Source organism: Zootoca vivipara, chromosome 2 (assembly GCF_965207765.1).
Source record: "Zootoca vivipara chromosome 2, rZooViv2.hap1.1, whole genome shotgun sequence".
Taxonomy (NCBI): Eukaryota; Metazoa; Chordata; class Lepidosauria; order Squamata; family Lacertidae; genus Zootoca; species Zootoca vivipara.
The window spans coordinates 120,537,499-120,558,946 of record NC_142584.1 but is presented as its reverse complement, the minus strand read 5'-3'; the positions used below and the strand labels follow the sequence as shown (position 1 = coordinate 120,558,946).

At 44.4% G+C, this 21,448-nt stretch overlaps 2 protein-coding genes across 6 annotated transcripts in view; both read left to right on the top strand.

Annotated features, from left to right (window-relative positions):
- Positions 1–21,448, top strand: part of LOC132591128 (uncharacterized) — a 47,981-nt gene that overhangs the window by 6,933 nt on the left and 19,600 nt on the right. For 3 of the 5 annotated variants that reach the window (XM_088664017.1, XM_088664009.1, XM_088664010.1), the window contains exon 2: positions 17,782–17,916. Coding sequence is in view for 1 of the 5 variants with exons in the window: in XM_088664019.1 (XP_088520145.1) it covers positions 3,580–4,354; positions 13,934–13,949 (791 nt within the window). In the remaining 4 variants the exon portion in view is untranslated. Of the gene's footprint in view, positions 1–853; positions 1,232–2,389; positions 4,355–13,933; positions 13,950–17,015; positions 17,198–17,781; positions 17,917–21,448 lie in introns of those variants that run through there. The other 2 variants (XM_088664019.1, XM_088664013.1) reach the window with 2 other exon arrangements.
- The window catches only part of LOC118081399 (uncharacterized), a 34,915-nt gene continuing 31,408 nt past the window's right edge, over positions 17,942–21,448 (top strand). The window contains exon 1 of the mRNA XM_088664210.1: positions 17,942–17,960. The gene's annotated coding sequence lies outside the window, so the exon portion shown is untranslated. The remainder of the gene's footprint in view (positions 17,961–21,448) is intronic.

Below are 21,448 nucleotides of genomic sequence, written 5' to 3'. Positions count from 1 at the left end.
TCTCTCAGGCTTCCATTGCACTGCATGGTTAATCGATGATGATGATGTACACCAATCTAGGAATATGGGGGAAGGATGCTATAGAAAGGCTTTCAGGGTTTATAAGAATATCCTGAAGGCATTTCTATGGCTTTTATTTTTTGTAGGCAATGTCAGAGTGAGTTACAAACGGAGATACAATCTATCTGCATCCAAAGATAGTAAATCCATGAGCCGTCCCAGTCTGGGGCATTTTCATGATAGACAATACCTGTGGCTGGATGCTCTACACCCAGGGCTGTGAATCTGTAGGCCAGGAATTGCCAGTATTACAGGCAAGGGGTGTGAGCTTGCCAAATTTACAGACAGTATGTGAGTGCAGGGCCGGTGCTAGGGTTTTTTGCGCCCTAGGCGAGATTACCTTCTGCCCCCCCCCCGGCCAATCCTATTTCAAACACAGATGTATTTCACATCCAACCTGTTCCTTGTAACCATGATCTCTGCTACATGTTCCAAAGCAGTGGCAGTCCTGCTACCACAGAATAAAAGTGCAGGGTGGGGAGGGAGGGGGAAGAGAGAGAGAGAAGGAAGGAAGGAAGGAAGGAAGGAAGGAAGGAAGGAAGGAAGGAAGGAAGGAAGGAAAGAGAGGGGGGAGGGAGAGGGAAGGAAGAGACAGAGAAGGGAGGGAGGGAGGGAGGGAGGAGGGGTGAGTGGGAAATAGAGAGAGAGAGGGAGGGAACTTTTTATTTTTGAAACATAAAGTGATTTATAAATCTCAGTAGCTTTTTGAAGAGATGATTTGGTTTGTCAATAGCTGATTAAAACACATTAACTTGATCAAATTCTTTTGCTGAAATGTATGCCTCTCCCACAGCTTTACAAAGCAAGCAATACTTGAAACTGTGATTTGGCTGAAAAACACCTATCAGTTTGGATTCACAAATGTCTTTCATTAATTTACTGGAGAAATAATTAAACAAGAAATTAGGATTAAATCTGAATTCCAGACCTTTTACAGCCTGCAGCCCACAAATGCTGAGACCATAATACTTCTATTAGCCCTTAACGGGACACCAGGTACTTTCTTATACTTATTCGACAGGTGAATATTTTTGAATGCTTTTACAGTGACATAAATGGCACTTCCGTTTTACTTATTCCGCCCAGGAGAGGCTCTGATCTGAAAGTCTGAGCTCAACTCCTTGCTTGAAACAGAAAAATGTAGAGACTTTGTCCCTGCACCAATTGAGAGGTATGTCCTTCCTCTTACCTGGGAGACTGTATCTTTGTAGGTCTCGTTTCAAATTGGAACCAGTGAAGGTGGTGAAAGTCCTGTTTGAGGGTCTGGAGGATGTATGGCGGCTAACGGATTGAGGTTGAATCCTGACAAGACAGATGTACTGTTTTGGGGGGACAGAGGGTGGGCAGGTTTGAAGGATTCCTGGTTCTGAATGGGGTAACTGCCCCTGAAGGACCAGGTGCACAGCCTGGGAGTCATTTTGGACTCACAGCTGTCCATGGAGGCGCAGGTCAGTTCTGTGTCCAGGGCAGCAGTCTATCAGCTCTATCTGGTATGCAGGCTGAGACCCTACCTGCCTGCTGACTGTCTCGCCAGAGTGGCTCTAGTTATCTCCCGCTTGGACTACTGCAATGCGCTTTGAAGGTGACCCGGAAACTACAACTAATCCAGAATGCGGCAACTAGACAGGTGAATGGGCGTGGCCGCCGAGACCCAGTACGTTTCCGAGCACAATTGGTGCTGACCTTTAAAGTCCTAAATGGCCTCGGTCCAGTATACCTGAAGGAGCGTCTCCACCCACATCATTCTGCCTGGACACTGAGGTCCAGTACGGTGGGCCTTCTGGCGGTTCCCTCGTTGCGAGAAGCCGAGTTACAGGGAACCAGGCAGAGGGCCTTCTCGGTAGTGGTGCCCGCCTGTGGAACCCCCTCCCATCGGATGTCAAAGAGAAAAACAGCTACCAGATTTTTAGAAGATATCTGAAGGCAGCCCTGTTTAGGGAGGCTTTTAATGTTTAATTGGTCATTTTATTTTTCTGTTGGAAGCCGCCCAGAGTGGCTGGGGAAACCCAGCCAGATGGGCGGGTATGAATAAATAATAATAATAATAATAATAATAATAATAATAATAATAATAATTCAGTTTGTGGGAACTTAAGAAAAGTCCTGCTGGATTAGGATCAGGGCCCACCTCGTCCAGCATCCTCTTCCCACTAGGACCAGCCAAGGAGAAACCTCCCCCCCGCAGGGCTAACAATTCTATCCCCATCTTCTCTGGCAGGTTTGCCCCATTTAAAAATGCAAAAATCCGGACAGAGATGTTCAGCTTTTTTTGGGGATAAATTCTCTCCAGAATAACAGCTTCTGAAGTTCTTGATTATTTTCCCCATAGAAACAGCAGTCTTACCCTACGACTAGGTGGACCTTTTGCCGATCTTGCGACAATCCTCCCGGATGCTATTTTAAGTGCTTGATTCTCGGGAGGAAACAGACGTATGGCAGCCCTACCTTCACAGCTCTGCTGATATGGTCCAAAGTGAAGTAGAACAATATGTTTGGCAACAGCTTGGCCACAGGAGGTACCGGAAGGAGGTGTACAAGGCACCATGCAACATGATGCAATATATTCGGACCCGTAGAAGCCCCATATGAAGCACTGTATTTCCAGAGGGCTTTGTTCCAGTTGAAGCCCTGCAGCATCATAAAGTACCATAACTCAGTCTTCCTACATACAGAGGAGAAGCCAGTGTGGGGAAGTCAAGCATACTTCTGTATCCTAACTAGCTGGCTATAGACCAATTCAGCAGCGCCCCATCTCTTGGGATGCTGACTCACCACATGAAACTGAGTCAGCATTTCCACTTAGCATAGAGGGTTAACTCCTTGATACCCACAACACTCCAACACAGTCGTCTTAAGGACTCCACTTACAATTCCTGTAGTGTTTACTTCTTAGCCTCTTCTATTCCTGAAGATATTCACACAAGGCAGCGGAGGTTTAGGATCAGAGTTTTCCTGATCCTTCTACTGGTTGGGCTCCCTTCCCAGTTTGATGAGTACAGGTTGGGGATTAATGGTGGACAAATTACCCCAGAAAGAGCCCTATATGTCCCCGACGAGAGGTACTACCCTGGCCCCAACACCCCATGACATAAAATTAATGTGTTTGATGGATCAGGAATAAATTTGTGTCTCCAGCAATAAAACTAACAGCCTCAACCCAGGAATGAATCAGTGCTACATATCCAAGGCTGAAGTTTCCATTAAGTACAGTTATATATTGATGTTTAATATCGAGCTGCTTCAGTGTGAGACATATTCCGCATTGAAATAGAGGAGGTACGTCCAGGAGTCTCTGGCCAGCAAGGCAAATGGAGAAAGGACCGTAAGAGAGAGGCCTGGGCAGAGAATTTACACTAGTATAGTCCTGTGTCAGAAAACGGGCACGAGATCCGGTGGCACATAATAATGATAAATAGTAATTGGGATGAGTACTAATTGAACTTTATGTGTGTCATATTCCTTTGTTCTCTCCCATGAATCCCCAACAGGATATTCTCTCCCTGCACTCTGAAGCAGACGATGGAGAAGACAAGCAAGAATTCTGGGGGGTCATCTGTAATTTCAAAAGGAATAACGAAGAAACCATTCAAATGTATAGAGTGTGGAAAGAGCTTCAGTCAAACTGGAAACCTCAGAAACCATCAGCGAACACACACAGGGGAGAAACCCTTTAAATGTACAGAGTGTGGAAAGTGCTTCAGTCAAAGTGGAGACCTTAGAAAGCATCAGCGAACTCACACAGGGGAAAAACCCTTTAAATGTATGGAGTGTGAAAAAAGCTTCAGTGACAGTGGAAAACTTCAAATACACCACCGAACTCACACAGGGGAGAAACCATTTAAATGTATGGAATGTGGAAAGAGCTTCAGTGACAGTGGGCAACTTCGAGTACATCAACGAACTCACACAGGGGAGAAACACTTTAAATGTATGGAGTGTGAAAAGAGCTTCAGTCAAAGTGGACAACTTCAATTACATCAACGAACTCACACAGGGGAGAAACCCTTTAAATGTATGGAGTGTGGAAAAAGCTTCAGTGACAGTGGGAAACTTCGAATACACCACCGAACTCACACAGGGGATAAACCATTTAAATGTATGGAGTGTGGAAAGAGCTTCAGTGACAGTGGGCAACTTCGAGTCCATCAACGAACTCACACAGGGGAGAAACCCTTTAAATGTATGGAGTGTGGAAAGAGCTTCAGTCGAAGTGGACAACTTCGAGTACATCAACGAACTCACACAGGGGAAAAACCATTTAAATGTATGGAGTGTGGAAAGAGCTTCAGTGGCAGTGGGCAACTTCGACTACACCTCCGAACTCACACAGGGGAGAAACCCTTTAAATGTATGGAGTGTGGTAGTAGCTTCAGTTGTAGTGGAATTCTTCGAATACATAAACGAACTCACACAGGGGAAAAACCCTTTAAATGTATGGAGTGTGGAAAAAGCTTCAGTGACAGTGGGACAGAGGGAAAGAAGGAGAGAAGCTTCAAAAGCGCCAAGTTCTCAACAGGGGTTCCTTACAGTTTTTATCTCCTGTATTTATCTCCTTGCACGCGACAGTGCTTCTCGCTCCTTCAGTCGTCTTTGTCAGCAAGTTTCCTCTGAGTCCCGGTGGCGGCAGGGCTCGGGCAAGAGGAGTCTTTTTTTTTTCCCCACCTCTCGCTCTCTGGCTCCCTGCACGCTAGAAGCAGGCTGCAGAACTCCGGCAAGAGGCGCCTTTTTCTCCCGCGCCTCTCGCTGGTTTGCTGCTCCCGGCAGGAACAGGAAGTGGCGTCTTTTTTTTCGCGCCTCTCCCTTTTGTTCTCCCCGCGAGTCAGGAGCAGGCGGGGCAGAACTCCGGCAAGAGGCGTCTCCCCCCCCCCACGCCTCTACCGGTAGCTGCTTTGCTGGCGATGGGGACAATGGCGGCACTATGGCTTACTTTCAGGGTACGTCTTATTTCTCCTACTTCTAAAAAACCCCTGCCATGTCTTACTTTCTGACTACGTCTTAAAAAAGGGGAAACACGGTACCGGTGCTGAAGAAAGTGAAATTGACCAATTCTATGAAGACCTACAACACCTTCTAGAAATGACACCAAAGAAGGATGTTCTTCTCATTACAGGGGACTGGAATGCTAAAGTAGGGAATCAAGAGATAAAAGGAACAACTGGCAAGTTTGGCCTTGGAGTTCAAAATGAAGCAGGGCAAAGGCTAATAGAGTTCTGTCAAGAGAACAAGCTGGTCATCACAAACACTCTCTTCCAACAACACAAGAGACGACTCTACACATGGATATCACCAAATCGGCAGCATCGAAATCAGATTGATTATATTCTCTGCAGCCAAAGATGGAGAAGCTCTATACAGTCAGCAAAAACAAGACCTGGAGCTGACTGTAACTCAGATCATCAGCTTCTTATAGCAAAATTCCAGCTTAAACTGAAGAAAGTAGGAAAAACCACTGGGCCAGTAAGATACAATTTGAATCAAATCCCTTATGAATACACAGTGGAAGTGAGGAACAGGTTTAAGGATTTAGATTTGGTGGACAGAGTGCCTGAAGAACTATGGATAGAGGCTCGTAACATTATACAGGAGGCAGCAACGAAAACCATCCCAAGGAAAAGGAAATGCAAGAAAGCAAAATGGCTGTCCAACGAGGCCTTACAAATAGCGGAGGAGAGGAGGCAAGCAAAATGCAAGGGAGATAGGGAAAGATACAGGAAACTGAATGCAGATTTCCAAAAAACAGCAAGGAGAGACAAGAGGGTCTTCTTAAATGAGCAATGTAAAGAAATAGAGGAAAACAATAGAATGGGGAAAACCAGAGATCTGTTCAAGAAAATTGGAGATATGAAAGGAACATTTCGTACAAAGATTACCATAATCAAGGACAAAAGTGGTAAGGACCTAACAGAAGCAGAAGACATCAAGAAGAGGTGGCAAGAATACACAGAGGAATTATACCAGAAAGATATGGAGGTCTCATACACCTCAGGTAGTGTGGTTGCTGACCTTGAGCCAGACATCTTGGAGAGTGAAGTCAAATGGGCCTTAGAAAGCACTGCTAATAACAAGGCCAGTGGAAGTGATGATATTCCAGCTGAACTGTTTAAAATTTTAAAAGATGATATTGTTAAGGTGCTACACCCAATATGCCAGCAAGTTTGGAAAACTCAGCAATGGCCAGAGGCTTGGTGAAGATCAGTCTACATCCCAATTCCAAAGAAGGGCAGTGCCAAAGAATGCTGCAACTACCGCACAATTGCGCTCATTTCACACGCTAGCAAGGTTATGCTTAAAATTCTACAAGGCAGGCTTAGGCAGTGTGTGGACCGAGAACTCCCAGAAGTGCAAGCTGGATTTCGAAAGGGCAGAGGAACCAGAGACCAAATAGCAAACATGCGCTGGATTATGGAGAAAGCTAGAGAGTTCCAGAAAAACGTCTACTTCTGCTTCATTGACTATGCAAAAGCCTTTGACTGTGTTGACCACAGCAAACTATGGCAAGTTCTTAAAGAAATGGGAGTGCCTGATCACCTCATCTGTCTCCTGAGAAATCTCTATGTGGGACAAGAAGCTACAGTTAGAACTGGATATGGAACAACTGATTGGTTCAAAATAGGGAAAGGAGTACGACAAGGTTGTATATTGTCTCCCTGCTTATTTAACTTATATGCAGAATTCATCATGCGAAAGGCTGGACTAGATGAATCCCAAGCCGGAATTAAGATTGCTGGAAGAAATATCAACAACCTCAGGTATGCAGATGACACAACCTTGATGGCAGAAAGCGAGGAGGAATTAAAGAACCTTTTAATGAGGGTGAAAGAGGAGAGCGCAAAATATGGTCTGAAGCTCAACATCAAAAAAACCAAGATCATGGCCACTGGTCCCATCACCTCCTGGCAAATAGAAGGGGAAGAAATGGAGGCAGTGAGAGATTTTACTTTCTTGGGCTCCTTGATCACTGCAGATGGTGACAGCAGTCACGAAATTAAAAGACGCCTGCTTCTTGGGAGAAAAGCAATGACAAACCTAGACAGCATCTTAAAAAGCAGAGACATCACCTTGCCGACAAAGGTCCGTATAGTTAAAGCTATGGTTTTCCCAGTAGTGATGCATGGAAGTGAGAGCTGGACCATAAAGAAGGCTGATCGCCGAAGAATTGATGCTTTTGAATTATGGTGCTGGAGGAGACTCTTGAGAGTCCCATGGACTGCAAGAAGATCAAACCTATCCATTCTTAAGGAAATCAGCCCTGAGTGCTCCGTGGAAGGACAGATCGTGAAGCTGAGGCTCCAATACTTTGGCCACCTCATGAGAAGAGAAGAATCCTTGGAAAAGACCCTGATGTTGGGAAAGATTGAGGGCACTAGGAGAAGGGGACGACAGAGGACAAGATGGTTGGACAGTGTTCTCGAAGCTACGAACATGAGTCTGACCAAACTGCGGGAGGCGGTGCAAGACAGGAGTGCCTGGCGTGCTCTGGTCCATGGGGTCACGAAGAGTCGGACACGACTAAACGACTAAACAACAACAACATCACCATCTCTTGTCACCATCCTATATATTTCTAACATATATACTTGTTCTTTCGAACTTGGCTTCCTCTTTCCTCTCTCTTGGTTTTATATTTTTTCTCTTTTTCTGCGCTTTATCATTTCTTCCTTGCCATTGTCTTAAAAAAATTTTTTTAAAGCTTTTTTTACAGACAAGGCTATATATTTTTTATCTTTGTTAGGTTAATCCTACCAGTGTTTTTACATTTTTGCAATAGTCCTTTCAGTAGTCTACAAATTTACCCCATTCCTTATGAAACCTTTGTTCTTTCTGTTCTCTCATTCTCTCTGCCAACCTTGCCAATTCTGAATATTCCATCATTTTCTCTCTCCATTCATCTACTGTTGGAATTTCTGGTGTTTTCCACTTTTGGGCTAATATCATTCTGGCCACAACAATTTTTGGTCATCCTTATTAATTTGTCTTCCCATTAAACCCAGTAACATGGCTTCTGGTTTTTTTTGGGAAAGTATATCTCAACATCCTTTTTATTTCATTATAAATTGATTCCCAAAATATTTTGATATTTTCATACAGCCACCACATATGGTAGAAGTCCCCGTCTTTTTGATTACATTTCCCACATTTCCTGTTTCTCATTCAGTAGATTTTGGCCAATTTGACGGGCGTTGGATGCCAATGGTACATCATTTTCATGATGTTTTCTTTTAGTACCGTGCATGCTGTGAATTTTATATGATAGTTCCATAATTTAAGCCATTGGTCAAAGTCTATATTATATCCAAACTCCGTTGCCCATTTTATCATGCACTCCTTAGTTACCTCGTCTTTGGTGTTCCACTCTAGAAGTAGATTATACATTTTTGTCATCAATTTCTCTTCTCCTTCTACCAGCTCAATTTATATATTTTTTATTTTCAAATCCACAGTTCTTTTTGTCCTCCCTAAACAAATCATTAATCTGGTGATATTGCAACCACCCTGTCACTCTTCTCTTTTAATTGTTCGAAAGTTTTTATTTTCATACCTTCCTCTGTTTCAACTAATATCTCCTCGTATGTTAGCTAGTTTGATTCCAAGTTCTTTTTCTAGTCAGTACCTCAGTGGGCGACAACCACCTGGGCGTTTTTCTTTCCAGTAGATTTTTATATCTTGACCAGACTTCATACAGTGGTTTTCTTATTACATGACATAAAAAGAATTTATGAACTTTTATAATAATAATAATAATAATAATAATAATAATAATAATAATAATAATAATAATTTATTATTTATACCCCGCCCATCTGGCCGGGTTCCCCCAGCCACTCTGGGCGGCTTCCAACAAAACAAATTCTAAAATACAGAAATCCATCAAACATTAAAATACAGGGATCCATCAAACATTAAAAGCTTCCCTAAACAGGGCTGCCTTGAGATGCCTTCTAAAGGTCTGGTAGTTGTTGTTCTCTTTGACCTCTAGTGGGAGGGCATTCCACAGGGTGGGAGCCACTACCGAGAAGGCCCTCTGCCTGGTTCCCTTTAACTTGGCTTCTCGTAGTGAGGGAACCGCCAGAAGGCCCTCGGCGCTGGACCTCAGTGTCCGGGCAGAACGATGGGGGTGGAGACGCTCCTTCAGGTATACCGGACCGAGGCCGTTTAGGGCTTTAAAGGTCAACACCAACACTTTGAATTGTGCTCGGAAACGTACTGGGAGCCAATGTAGGTCTTTCAGGACCGGTGTTATGTGGTCTCGGCGGCCGCTCCCAGTCACCAGTCTAGCTGCCGCATTCTGGATTAGTTGTAGTTTCCGGGTCACCTTCAAAGGTAGCCCCACGTAGAGCACATTGCAGTAGTCCAAGCGGGAGATAACTAGAGCATGCACCACTCTGGAGAGACAGTCAGCGGGCAGGTAGGGACTCAGCCTGCGTACCAGATGGAGCTGATAAACAGCTGCCTTGGACACAGAGTTGACTTGTGCCTCCATGGACAGCTGTGAGTCTAAAATGACTCCCAGGCTGCGCACCTGGTCTTTCAGGGGCACAGTTACCCCAGGCATACCTTGTTATGCCACAGATAACTGTGCCACCCATATAAGTTATTGAACCCTTCGAGGTCTAGCAGATCTGTGTCCTTTACTGATGTCCATTCCTTAATCCATGCCAGACAGGATGCCTCATAGTACGTTTTAAGGTCAGGCATGGAGAATCAATCTCTATCCCTTTTATCTATTAACAACTTATGTTTTATTCTCGGTGGTTTCCCTTGCCATACACATTTTGACAATACTTTCTTCCACTCCTCGAATTGTCCTGTCCCCTTAACTATAGGCAGCATCTGAAATAGGAACAGCATCCTCGGTAAGATGTTCATTTTTATTGTAACAATCCTTCCCCACAATGACAAGTACAGATTATTGCATGTTTCAATGTCTTTCCATATTTTTACATAATTTTATTGAATAAATTTATGTTTCTAGGGGTTAGCCAGATTCCTAAATATTTTACCACCTCTATGCCAAATTTATATTGTAGTTTTTCCGTCTCCTTTTTGGTCAAGTTTTTCACCATCATTTTAGTTTTTCATTTATTCAATTTGAACCCTGCTAATCTCCCAAATTGTTCCATTTCTCTCATCATTTCTTCCATACTAATTTCCGGTTCCTCTAGCATTAGTACAAGGTCGTCTGCGAAAGCCTTCTGTTTATATTCTTTCATACCGATCATTATCCCTCTTATATCCTTATTCTTCCTTATGTTTTCCATCAACACCTCCAATACTGTTATAAACAATAGAGGCGACAGGGGACACCCCTGTCTGGTGCCCTTTGTTATCTCCAACTCTTCAGATAAAGTGTTATTTACAATCAGCTTTGCTCTTTGTTTTGAATATATTGCATCAATGCCCTTTATAAATCTTTCTCCCAAATCCATTATATCCAATTGCTTTTTCATAAATTTCTAGGATATATTGTCAAAGGCTTTTTCAGCATTAACATATATCAATGCAGCCTTCTTATCTATTTGAATCTCTAAATATTCAATTATATCTACTACTGTTCTAACGTTATTTCTCATCATTCGTCCTGGTAAAAAACCTGATTGGTCTTTATGGATTGTTTCGTTTAATACCCTTTTCAATCTACTTGACATGATGTCAAGTAGTCCATATTTAATAGGGAGATGGACCGATAGTTTTTTACATCCAACAGATCTGCATTTTCTTTTGGTATTAGAGTTACGTATGCCTCCTCCCACGTTTTTGGTATCTGCCCCTTTTCAAAAATACCATTCATCACCTGTACCAGCACTGGCATTACTTGTTCTATGAGTTCTTTATAATATTTTGATGTTAGCCCATCTGGCCCCGGAGCTTTTCCTAACTTCATTCTTTTAATTCCTTCTTGTATTTCTGCCGATGTTATTTGGGCATTCAACTGGCTGTTCTGTTCTTTTGATAGTTTTTTAAATCTCTGATTTTTAAATAGTTCTCCATTTCATTCTAATCCTCTTTTCCTTTTTGGTATAAATCTTTATAAAAATTTTGGAACACTTTTCTAATTTCTTTCGGGTTTTCAGTCACCTTATCCTCTTTCTGTATTTTATTTATAAAGTTTTGTTTTTGTCTTTTCTTGAGTTGCCATGCTAATAACTTACCACTTTTGTTTGCAGACTCGAAATTTCTTTGTTTTGCCCATTTAATTTCCATTCTATCTCTTGATTTATTAGCATAGAAAATTGAGTTTGTAACATTTTTATATTTTGTCTTATTTGTGTATTTCCTGGTTTGGACAACAGTGATTTCAGAATTAAACATAAACTTTTAATTGACATTTAAGAGAAGGGATTCTCCCTGCTGGATTTAAAACTATATTATGAGGCGGCCTGCCTTACCTGTATCCGGGATTGGTGCACATTACAGTACAAGACTCAGACCTACTAGATCTGGAAGGCTATGACAACCGATATGGCTGGCATGCTTTCCCAGGATACGATAAATTAAAGTTCCACAAAAGCTTTCTAAATCATATTATAAGAAAACCCCTTTACATGGTCTGGGCAAAATATAAAGATCTTTTGGAACCGAAAACACTGTGGTGGATATCCCCCATAGAAGCATGTGCTGTGAAAAAGAAATATATGAAAGAAAATTGGCCAGTATATAAAATACTACTAAAGGAGGAAGAGAACCAATTGAGACTTATATTTTTTATGAAGAAATAAGAGAACAGTTGGAGTAGAGATTATATGCAGTTAAAAATAAAACTTAACATGCCAGGTGGGGGGAGGGAAGTCACAGGTTTCGGCGAATCCCATTTTATGGTTTTGACATTGTTTTTGTGTACAAATTTGTTTATCTGTGTAATTGTATTTGTTATTGTGTTTTCTTCCTTTCTTCCTTTTTGTTGAAAATTTAATTAAAATGTTACATAAAAGGGATAGGGTTTCCGTCAAAATGGACATTATAGTCAGGGGAGAAACCATTTAAATGCATGGAATGTGGAAAAAGCTTTGCAATTAACACAAGGCAACATCAACAAACTCACATGGGGAAACCATTTAAATGCATGGAGTGTGGAAGGAGCTTAAATGAACACACACCTTCATATACTTTAACAATCTCATGCATTCAATCTCATGTTCATCTGGAGAGCTGGTGCTGAATAATGATGGACTGGGAGTCACTTGAGTTTGGTCTTTGGTGGAGAGATTGGAAATGTTCATGTTTGAAGTTGGGAAGAGAGGGTTGTGAAAAGTGGAGTGTGAGACTTCTTGTGTTGCTTTGGATGTACAGTTTGTTAATAAACGAAGAGTCACGTAACTCTTATCTGATATCTGAGTGTATCTGAGGAAGTGTGCATGCACACGAAAGCTCATACCAAAATAAAAACTTAGTTGGTCTTTAAGGTGCTACTGAAGGATTTTTTTTTAATTTTGTAACTCCCATTGTTATAGTTACAGGTAGGTAGCGGTGTTGGTCTGCCATAGTCGAAATAAAATAAAATAATTCCTTCCAGTAACACCTTAGAGACCAACTAAGTTTGTTATTGGTATGAGCTTTCGTGTGCATTCACACTTGGTATCTGAAGACGTGTGCATGCACACGAAAGCCCATACGAAAGACAAACTTAGTTGGTCTCTAAGGTGCTACTGGAAGGAATTTTTTTTATTTTGTTCCCATTGTTATAATTGCAGTAAAGGAACAATGAAGACACAGAAATCTGAAAGATCTTCTTACATGCAGACGGTAGTCTTGAAACCCTGGAATATAGTTTTTATTTCATAAATTTATTAAATTGTATAAACTGCACTTCCTCATTTTTGGCTACTTCCAGGATGAAGTGTTGAAATAAAACATTATCATTGGTGGCATAAAGAATAAAGGACGTATTTAGTGACCTAACCAGGAAAGACTCAGCTCCCAGCTGCACATCTTGCATGAGGAGGGGAGGTGGCACAGCAGAGAGTGGGAACCGCCTGAGCATCTAAAAGCAATGTGCCGGGGGGAGGGCGTTGACACAGGTGTGTGTTAAATGCATCACTGTGAGCTCGAATATCTATCTAGTCCCTGAATACCGGACAGGGGAGAAGCCATATAGATGAGTGTGGGGTGAGAGGGGGTGTGAGCTGAGAGGGTTAATAGCTCAGCAGTCGTCCTGGATCATGGGGTCTGTGACGTGTCATGTAAACAGGAAACAGGAAGTAGTACCTGTTGCTGTTGTATCTGTAATATATGACATTGTCTGTTTCTGTTCTGTTCTGTTCTGTTGTGTGTCGCAGTTTCCAGCCGAGGTGGACCTGACTTCTCCCGGCTGGAGTTAGCCTTAATAAATCTTCTTTGTTTTAATGAGCAAGGGAGTGGACAGTGAGTTATTTTCTCAGGCACGAAAGGGCACTGAAAGCTAGATAAAGTTTCCGCTGCAATTGGACTGTTATCTGAGCTTCAGAAGGAAAATTCCTGGACCGTTTAGAAACGAGGTTTGATATTTGGACGGAAGTGTACTGGGCAAGGAGTTTTTTAGCAACGCTTCTACAACACAGCCAAAGCTGTCGTAGGCAGATCGATTCTCTGCTATCCTTCTGTCTCACAAGGCTGTGTTTATGGTTGTTTACCAATTGCATAATTGGACAACACATTCTACAGAGTGTAATGTGGAAAGAGATTCAGGCAATGTCCCAACCTTAGAGTGCTAAGGGGCAACTTCCTCCAAAATGCACCAGGTGCCCAAAGGCAGGAGCCACCTCTGGGCACTGAGGGTGGAAAGCCTCCCTCCACCTTTGCAACTAGACTTAAGAAATACTGTTACCTGCTATTACAGCCAACAGGAAGCATCCTTTGCACCTAATAGGGTGAAGGGAGGGTCCATGGATAAGGGGAGGGTTAACTCTGACCATGCCATCCATGGCACAAGCACACTCACCGTGCTTTCTTCATACTGCAATTGAATAATGGAAAGACTTATTCTAAGCCTACTTCTGAGACGAGGAAGGAGGGGCTGCAGGTACCAGGGGAGTCTCAGGAGCCCCAGGGCTACTGCTTCCTTTGGGTTTGGGAGAAGACGGTGCTTTTTGAACTGATTCTTCAGTAATGGTTCTGGGGAGTCTTCCTGCAAGCAAACCACCGTGCACATCAGGGTTTCCTGTTTTTGGAAGACATAGGAAAAACAATAATTGGGGACTTCTGGTTTACCGCCATTTGCCAATCGGCGGGGGATTTTTCGGGCTCCGAAGTCCCCAGCGCCACAGAGGAGGGGGAAGGCTGCTGGAGCGCCGCAGCCACCCTGAGAACCCCCGGATTGGGCTTTCTGGGGACGTGGGATACCCAGCTGAGCTCCCCAAAGTTCTGGCTCAGGGCCCGGCGGCTCTTTTTGAGTAGCGCCGTGAGCGCAAGAGTGGGACGGAGCCTTGGGTCCACTTGCTACGCCTGAGGTGCACAGCTCCGTGCCGGCGACAGATGAGCGGTGGATACCTCCAAAGATATAAAAACGGACTTGTGAGTAATCAAATTATTGAATTTGGACCTTATAAAGATTTGGCCCTGGGAGGGAATTAAAAGAGGAAACGGAGGTCGTTCCCCCCCCCCACTCCGAGGAATCTACGACGCAGATACCGAGCCTGGAGCCATAGAGCTGGAAAGGACTCTGTCTTTCTTTAAAAGCTAAGCTGAACCCCTTCCCTGAGGCAGCGGAGCCAAGGGAAGGAGAATTTATGTTTTATGGAGTATCCGCAAAGTATGTAGACTTTTTTTTTTAATGACCCCTCTGAGACCCTGGGGGGCAGGAATTTGGAAACTGACCATTTGCCATTGGGATGCCACAAGCTGAGGAAATTTCTTATCAAACGATTTATTGAACTTGTCTAATGATCTTTTGAACTTGGTTCTTTATAATTTTGCAATTCTTCTTTAAATTGGAAATAAAGTTTGAAATTGGAACCTTTAAAATTGGGCTGGTGGATAAAAAGAACAAAGCATTGTCCTGCACAGCAGCCCAAACTCCATATTGAAATATGAGGAGATAAAAGAACTGGCCAGTCAAAACAATAAGTCACAAGATGGAAAATAACTGGCTACAATGTATCTGGGAACAAACCTAAGAAGTGCTGGAAAAAGTGAAAATATACAGAAGCAACACTGTGACTCTCATCGAAACTTTACAACAAGTTACCCCCAAGGACAACCAGTAGCCACATGCAAAAAAATTGGAATCTAAAGACACTAAAGACTTAATAGAGGATGGACAAGAAGAGCAACAACAAGTGAAATTAGTGCAGCCTGTGAGAGAAGCTGCACAATGTCTGGATTACAAACAGGAAGCTCAAAAAGAAGAAAAAATCCAGGATGCCGACCCCTCAGTGAGAGAGAGGGATCGGGCTCCTGGTAAAACCAACCAAGCAGTGGTAAAGGACAAAGACTTGTCCTGGGATCGAGCCCCCCTAGTGAGAGGAGGGAGGCGAACCCCAGGCAATAGTTCAGCTACATGGGAGGACAAGAAAAGGGAAAGATGGAGGTGGGAGGGAGCTAAGAAACTGCAACAACAGGAGAAGGGATGGGGAGAGGAGGGTGGGCTGAAGTGGTTCAGGGATGGTGTGGGTTGAAAGAGAAGTGGCATTCCGATGGGGATGGGTTATATGGATTTGAACTTGGACTGTACGAAGGACTGCTAACCAGAAAATTGCTAACCAGGGGATAGAGGGGGGGTAGCGGGAATTGTAATAGGTTAGAAATAAGTTGTAGATTGAAATTGATTAGAATATTTTAAAGAAAAAAAATAGGCTAAAGGAAGTTAGTAGAGAATTGGAAAATTATGAAATGAAATAATGAAATATTAAGAATAGGGTTTTAATAAGTGATTAATATAAAGGAATTGTAATGAATTGTAACGGGATAATGATTATGTGTAATTAGACAATGATTATGTAATACGATTATAATTTGAAAGCTGCGCAAATTGGGATATTATAAAGGCTCGGAAAGGGAGGGACGGGGAAGCCGAAATTATGTTATGAAATGAGGTTATATAATGATTGTTTATTTTTTTCTCTTTTTTATTGTCTTGCTGTATTTGTTTTTGTAATTCTTTTCTTTTTTCTTTTTTCTTTTTTTATCTTTTGCCATTTTGGCGTGTTTTTGTTTTTTGTTTGAAAATCCAATAAATATATTTAATTAAAAAAAAGAAAAAACAATAATTGGAAAACAAATACAGATTTATATATATTTATGAAGGCAACCCTGTTTATCGTGTTTTTAATATTCTGTTGGGAGCCACCCAAAGTGGCTGCGGAAACCCAGGCAGATGAGCCAGGTAATAAATAATAACTAATAAATAAATTAATAACAATAATAAAAGTCACACATACATATAAATTTATATAATTTAAACAATACAAATAATTGTAATAAGTCAGCACGACCCCTGTGTCTTATTGTAAAGGTAAAGGGACCCCTGACCATTAGGTCCAGTCACAGACGACTCTGGGGTGCCAGCGCTCATCTTGCTTTACTGGCCGAGGGAGCCAGTGTACAGCTTCCAGCTCATGTGGCCAGCATGACAAAGCCGCTTCTGGCGAACCAGATAAGCGCACGGAAACGCTGTTTACCTTCCTGCTGGGGCGGTATCTATTTATTTACTTGCAATTTGACGGGCTTTCGAAATGCTAGGTTGGCAGGAGCTGGGACCAATCAATGTGAGCTCACCCTGTCGCAGGGATTCGAACCACCGACCTTCTGATCAGCAAGCCCTTGGCTCTGTGGTTTAACCCACAGCGCCACTAGTTTTAATGAGACATTGATTATGTCCTCCTTCTGGCCTTCTGGCAAAATGGGGGGAGGACGGAGCCCCAAGAGCAGGAGGCCAAAGGCAGCGCCATCACTTCCTGTTTCCATCCGAACACAGGTAGGGGCTGCTCTGCGAACGTACCGTAGCTCTAGAGACGCGCGCGCTCGACAAGGAGCCCGAAGTGTCTATAGGTGGGAAGTTTCCAGACGGCCAAAAGGACCCCTTGAAAAGTGGGAGGTTTTCCGAAGGGGAGGAGGGGTGTTGGTTGACTAACCCCTCCCCCCACTCCCATACTCCGCTATATATTGCGGGGGAAATAACCGCAACAGCGAGCAAGGGAGGCGGAGGACCCGAGAGGACAAAGAGGTAAAGAGGCTGCGTGGGGAAAGTGGGCAATTTGGGGGGGGGGTGGAAAAGGAGAGAAAAAGACAGAGACCCCACGCGGAAACAGAGCCATCGCTATGGGGGGCGGGGCTAGCCGGGTGTTGCTTTTTCTTGCACCAGGTGACGACTCCAGCAGGGCGCCATTGAGGATGTATTTGTGTGGACGCAAAAAAGCCCCTCTCTTGAGCCTCATAAGCAGGGGCTCCGATCCCCGCCATCCAGCTGCGAAGTAGGGGCCCAATACCTGCAGGTTTTGCTTGGCACGATCTCCTTTGGAGCCCCCCCACCCCCATGTTTCTTTTTCCTGGGGGTCCAAGAGGTGCTCAAGGCCCCCGATCCATGCAATCCAGCTGCGACCTCCTTTGCAGCGCCCTCCCCTCCACACACGTCTCTTTTTCCTGGGGGCTCAAGCGATGCTCAACTGCCCTGCACCCCCTGGGCGCTTTTGCCTTAACTTAAACATGATGCCCACCAAGGGGGTCCCAACGAGGACCCCTGTGCCCAAGCAGTCTTGGATTTGAACCCAGGACCCAAACATGACGTCCTCTGCTGTTCCCCCCTGGCAGGAATCCCTCGAGGTGCTCCTGTGCCTTGATGAAGAGACGGAGTCCACGAAAGGGTTAAAGGAAGAGAAATAGGCCAGGATAGAGACCCACCTCCCACCTCCCTGCTCGTATTGGGAGGCCCCTCCGGATGGAGAGGTTGGTGCGCTCACCCGGGAGAAATTCGGCGCAGAGGGCGAGGGGTGAGCGGTGGCAAGGGGGGTTTCTGGGCGCAGGGGAGACTGTGGGACGGAGGGAGGTGGGCAGAGAAAACAGGGGGCCTGAGGGAGGAATGGCGGCATCCCTGGGGGATAGAAGCCCAGCCGAGAAGAGAGGGAGGGAGGGAGAGAGAGGGAGGGAGGGAGGGAGGGAGGGAGGGAGAGACTCTTCCTTTTGGAGAAATATCTCCTTCCTTGGGCCCTGGAGGAGGAATCTCTGGTGGGTCTGCCTTGGCTCTATGATCCTCCCCTTTGATCCTGGCAAACTACTGCATTGCATGCTGTGGGCTGCATTATAGCAGGTCAAACCATTGCTCCACCCTGGAGAGGAGAATGGAGAAAAAGCTGGAAGGTCCTGAGAGGGAGGAGGGGGGAGGAGACCTTCTCCAAAGCGGCTCTTTGCTTCTGGAATCCCCTCCCAGGAAGTAGCCAGAGACCTTTTCTTCTCTCTCAGGCTTCCATTGCACTGCATGGTTGATCGATGATGATGTACACCAATCCAGGAGTATATCCTGAAGGCATTTCTTTGACTTTTATTTTCTGTAGGCAATGTCAGACTGAGTTACAAATGGAGATACAATCTATCAGCATCCAAAGATAGTAAATCCATGAGCCGTCCCAGTCTGGGGCATTTTCATGATAGACAATACCTGTGGCCGGATGCTCTACACCCAGGGCTGTGCATCTGCAGGCCAGGAATTGCCAGTATTCTAGGCAAGGGGTGTGAGCTTGCCAAATTTACAGACAGTATGTGAGTGAGAATTCCAAAATAACCATGCAAAATCTATGGAGAGACTCGCAGGATAATGGAGATGCGAGTATTCCTGGTCCAGAGTCCACATCCTCAGCCTGCAGCCCACAAATGCTGAGACCATAATACTTTTATTAGCGCTTAATGGGACACCTGATACTTTCTTATACTTTATTCAACAGATGAATATGTTTGAATGCTTTTACAGTGACTATCACTTCCATTTTACTTATTCCGCCCAGGAGAGGCTCAGATCTGCAAGTCTGAGCTCAACTCCTCACTTGAAACAGACTTTGTCCTGGACCAATTGAGAGGTATGTCCTTCCTCTTACCTGGGAGACTGTATCCTTGCAGGTCTCATTTCAGTTTGTGGGAACTTAAGAAAAGTCCTGCTGGATTAGGATCAGGGCCCACCTCATCCAGCATCCTCTTCCCACTAGAACCAGCCAAGGAGAACCCCCCCCCCAAACAGGGCCAACAGCTCTCTCCCCACTCAGGATTCCCAGCCCCCGGGTTTCAGATGAATAATTCCTCTGTAGGGGAGGAGGAACTAATAGCTGGGAACTGAAGGACTGCTACTAAAATAGTGGGTGGTTCTGAGAAGGTGGACACAATGGAGCTGCCTCAGGAAGTAAATGGTGCAGGATTAGGGAATGTGTGTAGTTGCTTGGGGTGTATCAGAAAGATGTTACATATCACAGAGGTAGGAGGGAACAATACAGCTATTTAGCTTTTACAGAGGAGGATGAAGATGGAGAAAGTGTGTCCCTCCAGATGTTGTTCCAGTAGAAGTCCCATCATCTGTGGTCGTTGGCCACCCTTGCTTGGGCTGACGGTACTTTGAGCCCAACCACATCTGGAGGGCAAGAGGTGTCCCACCTCAGCATAGATGGTTCAGTCTAGGAGCTCAGTATCACTTGGGAGGTCAAGGTGGGTGTGGATACCAAGGGTTACTGAGACGCGTTTTCAGGGATTATGATTGATACGTAGACTCCAAATCCAAGGGGCCCACACTAAATGAAGCTCTGGATGGTACCCTCAAAGATGTCTGGTTTATATTCCAGAAGATGTCCAGGGGATAGATCTGAAGGTTCTGAACTGAATTACTATCGAGATTCTGAGTTTCAATTCAGGCTGAGAAATGGAGGCAGGGATCATAAATGTCATCTAAAGATGGTTCCCCCCCCACACACTCTCTTATGGTGGAAGCATCTCTGATTGCACCTCCTCTCTCAAAAGTCATATTCTTTCCTTCCACCCCCTTTTGTCGACATCCATCTGCCTCGAAACACAATGTAGAGTCTCCATGAGGTTGAAGTCAAACAGGGGTGTTAGAAGCACTGACATGGCCCCCACGGAATACAGGCCTGGGCAGTGTGTATATGGGGGTCCTGGGCTGGCTACACGGCAAGGCCATCTTCTCCAGCAGGGTTGCCCTGTTTGAAAATGCAAAAAACCAGAGAGAGGTGTGGAGTCTTTTTTGGGATAAAATTTCCCCAGAATAAGCAGCTTTTGAGCTTTCCTGATGATTTCCCCCATAGAAGCAGCAGTCTTGCCCTACATTTAGGTGGACTTTTTGCCGATCTTGCGACAATCCTCCCGGACGCTATTTTAAACGCTCAGTTCCCGTGGTGAAATGGACCTCTGGCAGCCCTACCCTCTCAACCTTCTTGATATGGTCCGAGGGGAAGCAGAGCAATATGTTTTGTACCAGCTTGGCCATAACTCAGTCTTCTTACATACTGGGGAGAGTGTTAACTCCTTGATACCCACAACACTCCAACACAGTCATCTTAAGGACTCCACTCACAATTCCTGTAGGGTTTACTTCTTAGCCACTTCTTTTCCTGTGTTAGGGCAAAATTCTGGGTGCGAGAATGCTCAGCCACCCAGATCATCAGGCAAGGGCCTGTGGTCGTTGTGGAGTATAAAAGGAAGGAGTCCAGCCATGATCCGAAGCAAACAGAAAGGTTTATTACTGCGCAGCAGGCTCAATGCCAGACTGAAAACCGTGAACAGGGCTGCAAGAACTTTTAAAAGTTCCCACCACCACCCCATAATGCACATCGAAAGCATCATACATACATCACTTGTGACAAGGTAAAACGTCAGAAAAGGGGAAGGTGCAAGGGGCATTAGCATACAAGTAAACAGGATTAACATAAGGTAACAATGCACGATGTCCCAGGACATTGATAAGCAAGTGCCAGTAAGTATCTGGGAGGGGATCCTTGAGTACCTTTTGGGGGGGGACAATGGGTCCAGGTGTGTGTATTGCCTCTGGCTTCAGAGGGTCAGGAGTGGCAGGAGATGGTACCTGAATGGATTATGGATATGCAGAGGAGCACCACCCTGACTACGTGACCTCTCGCTTAAAGGATTATGGCTGTTCCCTGCATCCCTGGGAGCCCTTGGCCAGAGTAGCAAAAGGGGGTTACATTCAGAAATACAGATACAGTAGTACCTCTACATACGAATAACTCTACTTATGAATGTTTCTACTTACGAATGGAGCTCCGTCCGCCATCTTGGATGCGGTTTAGATAGGATTTTTTCTACTTATGAATTTTTTCTCCCAATGCATTCCTATGGGATTCGACTTACAAATGTTTTCTACTTACAAATGTGGGTTTGGAACGCATTAAATTCGTAAGTAGAGGTACCACTGTACACGGTATTCATTCATAAAGAAATATGGTTACACTAGCTGGCCCTGCACGCG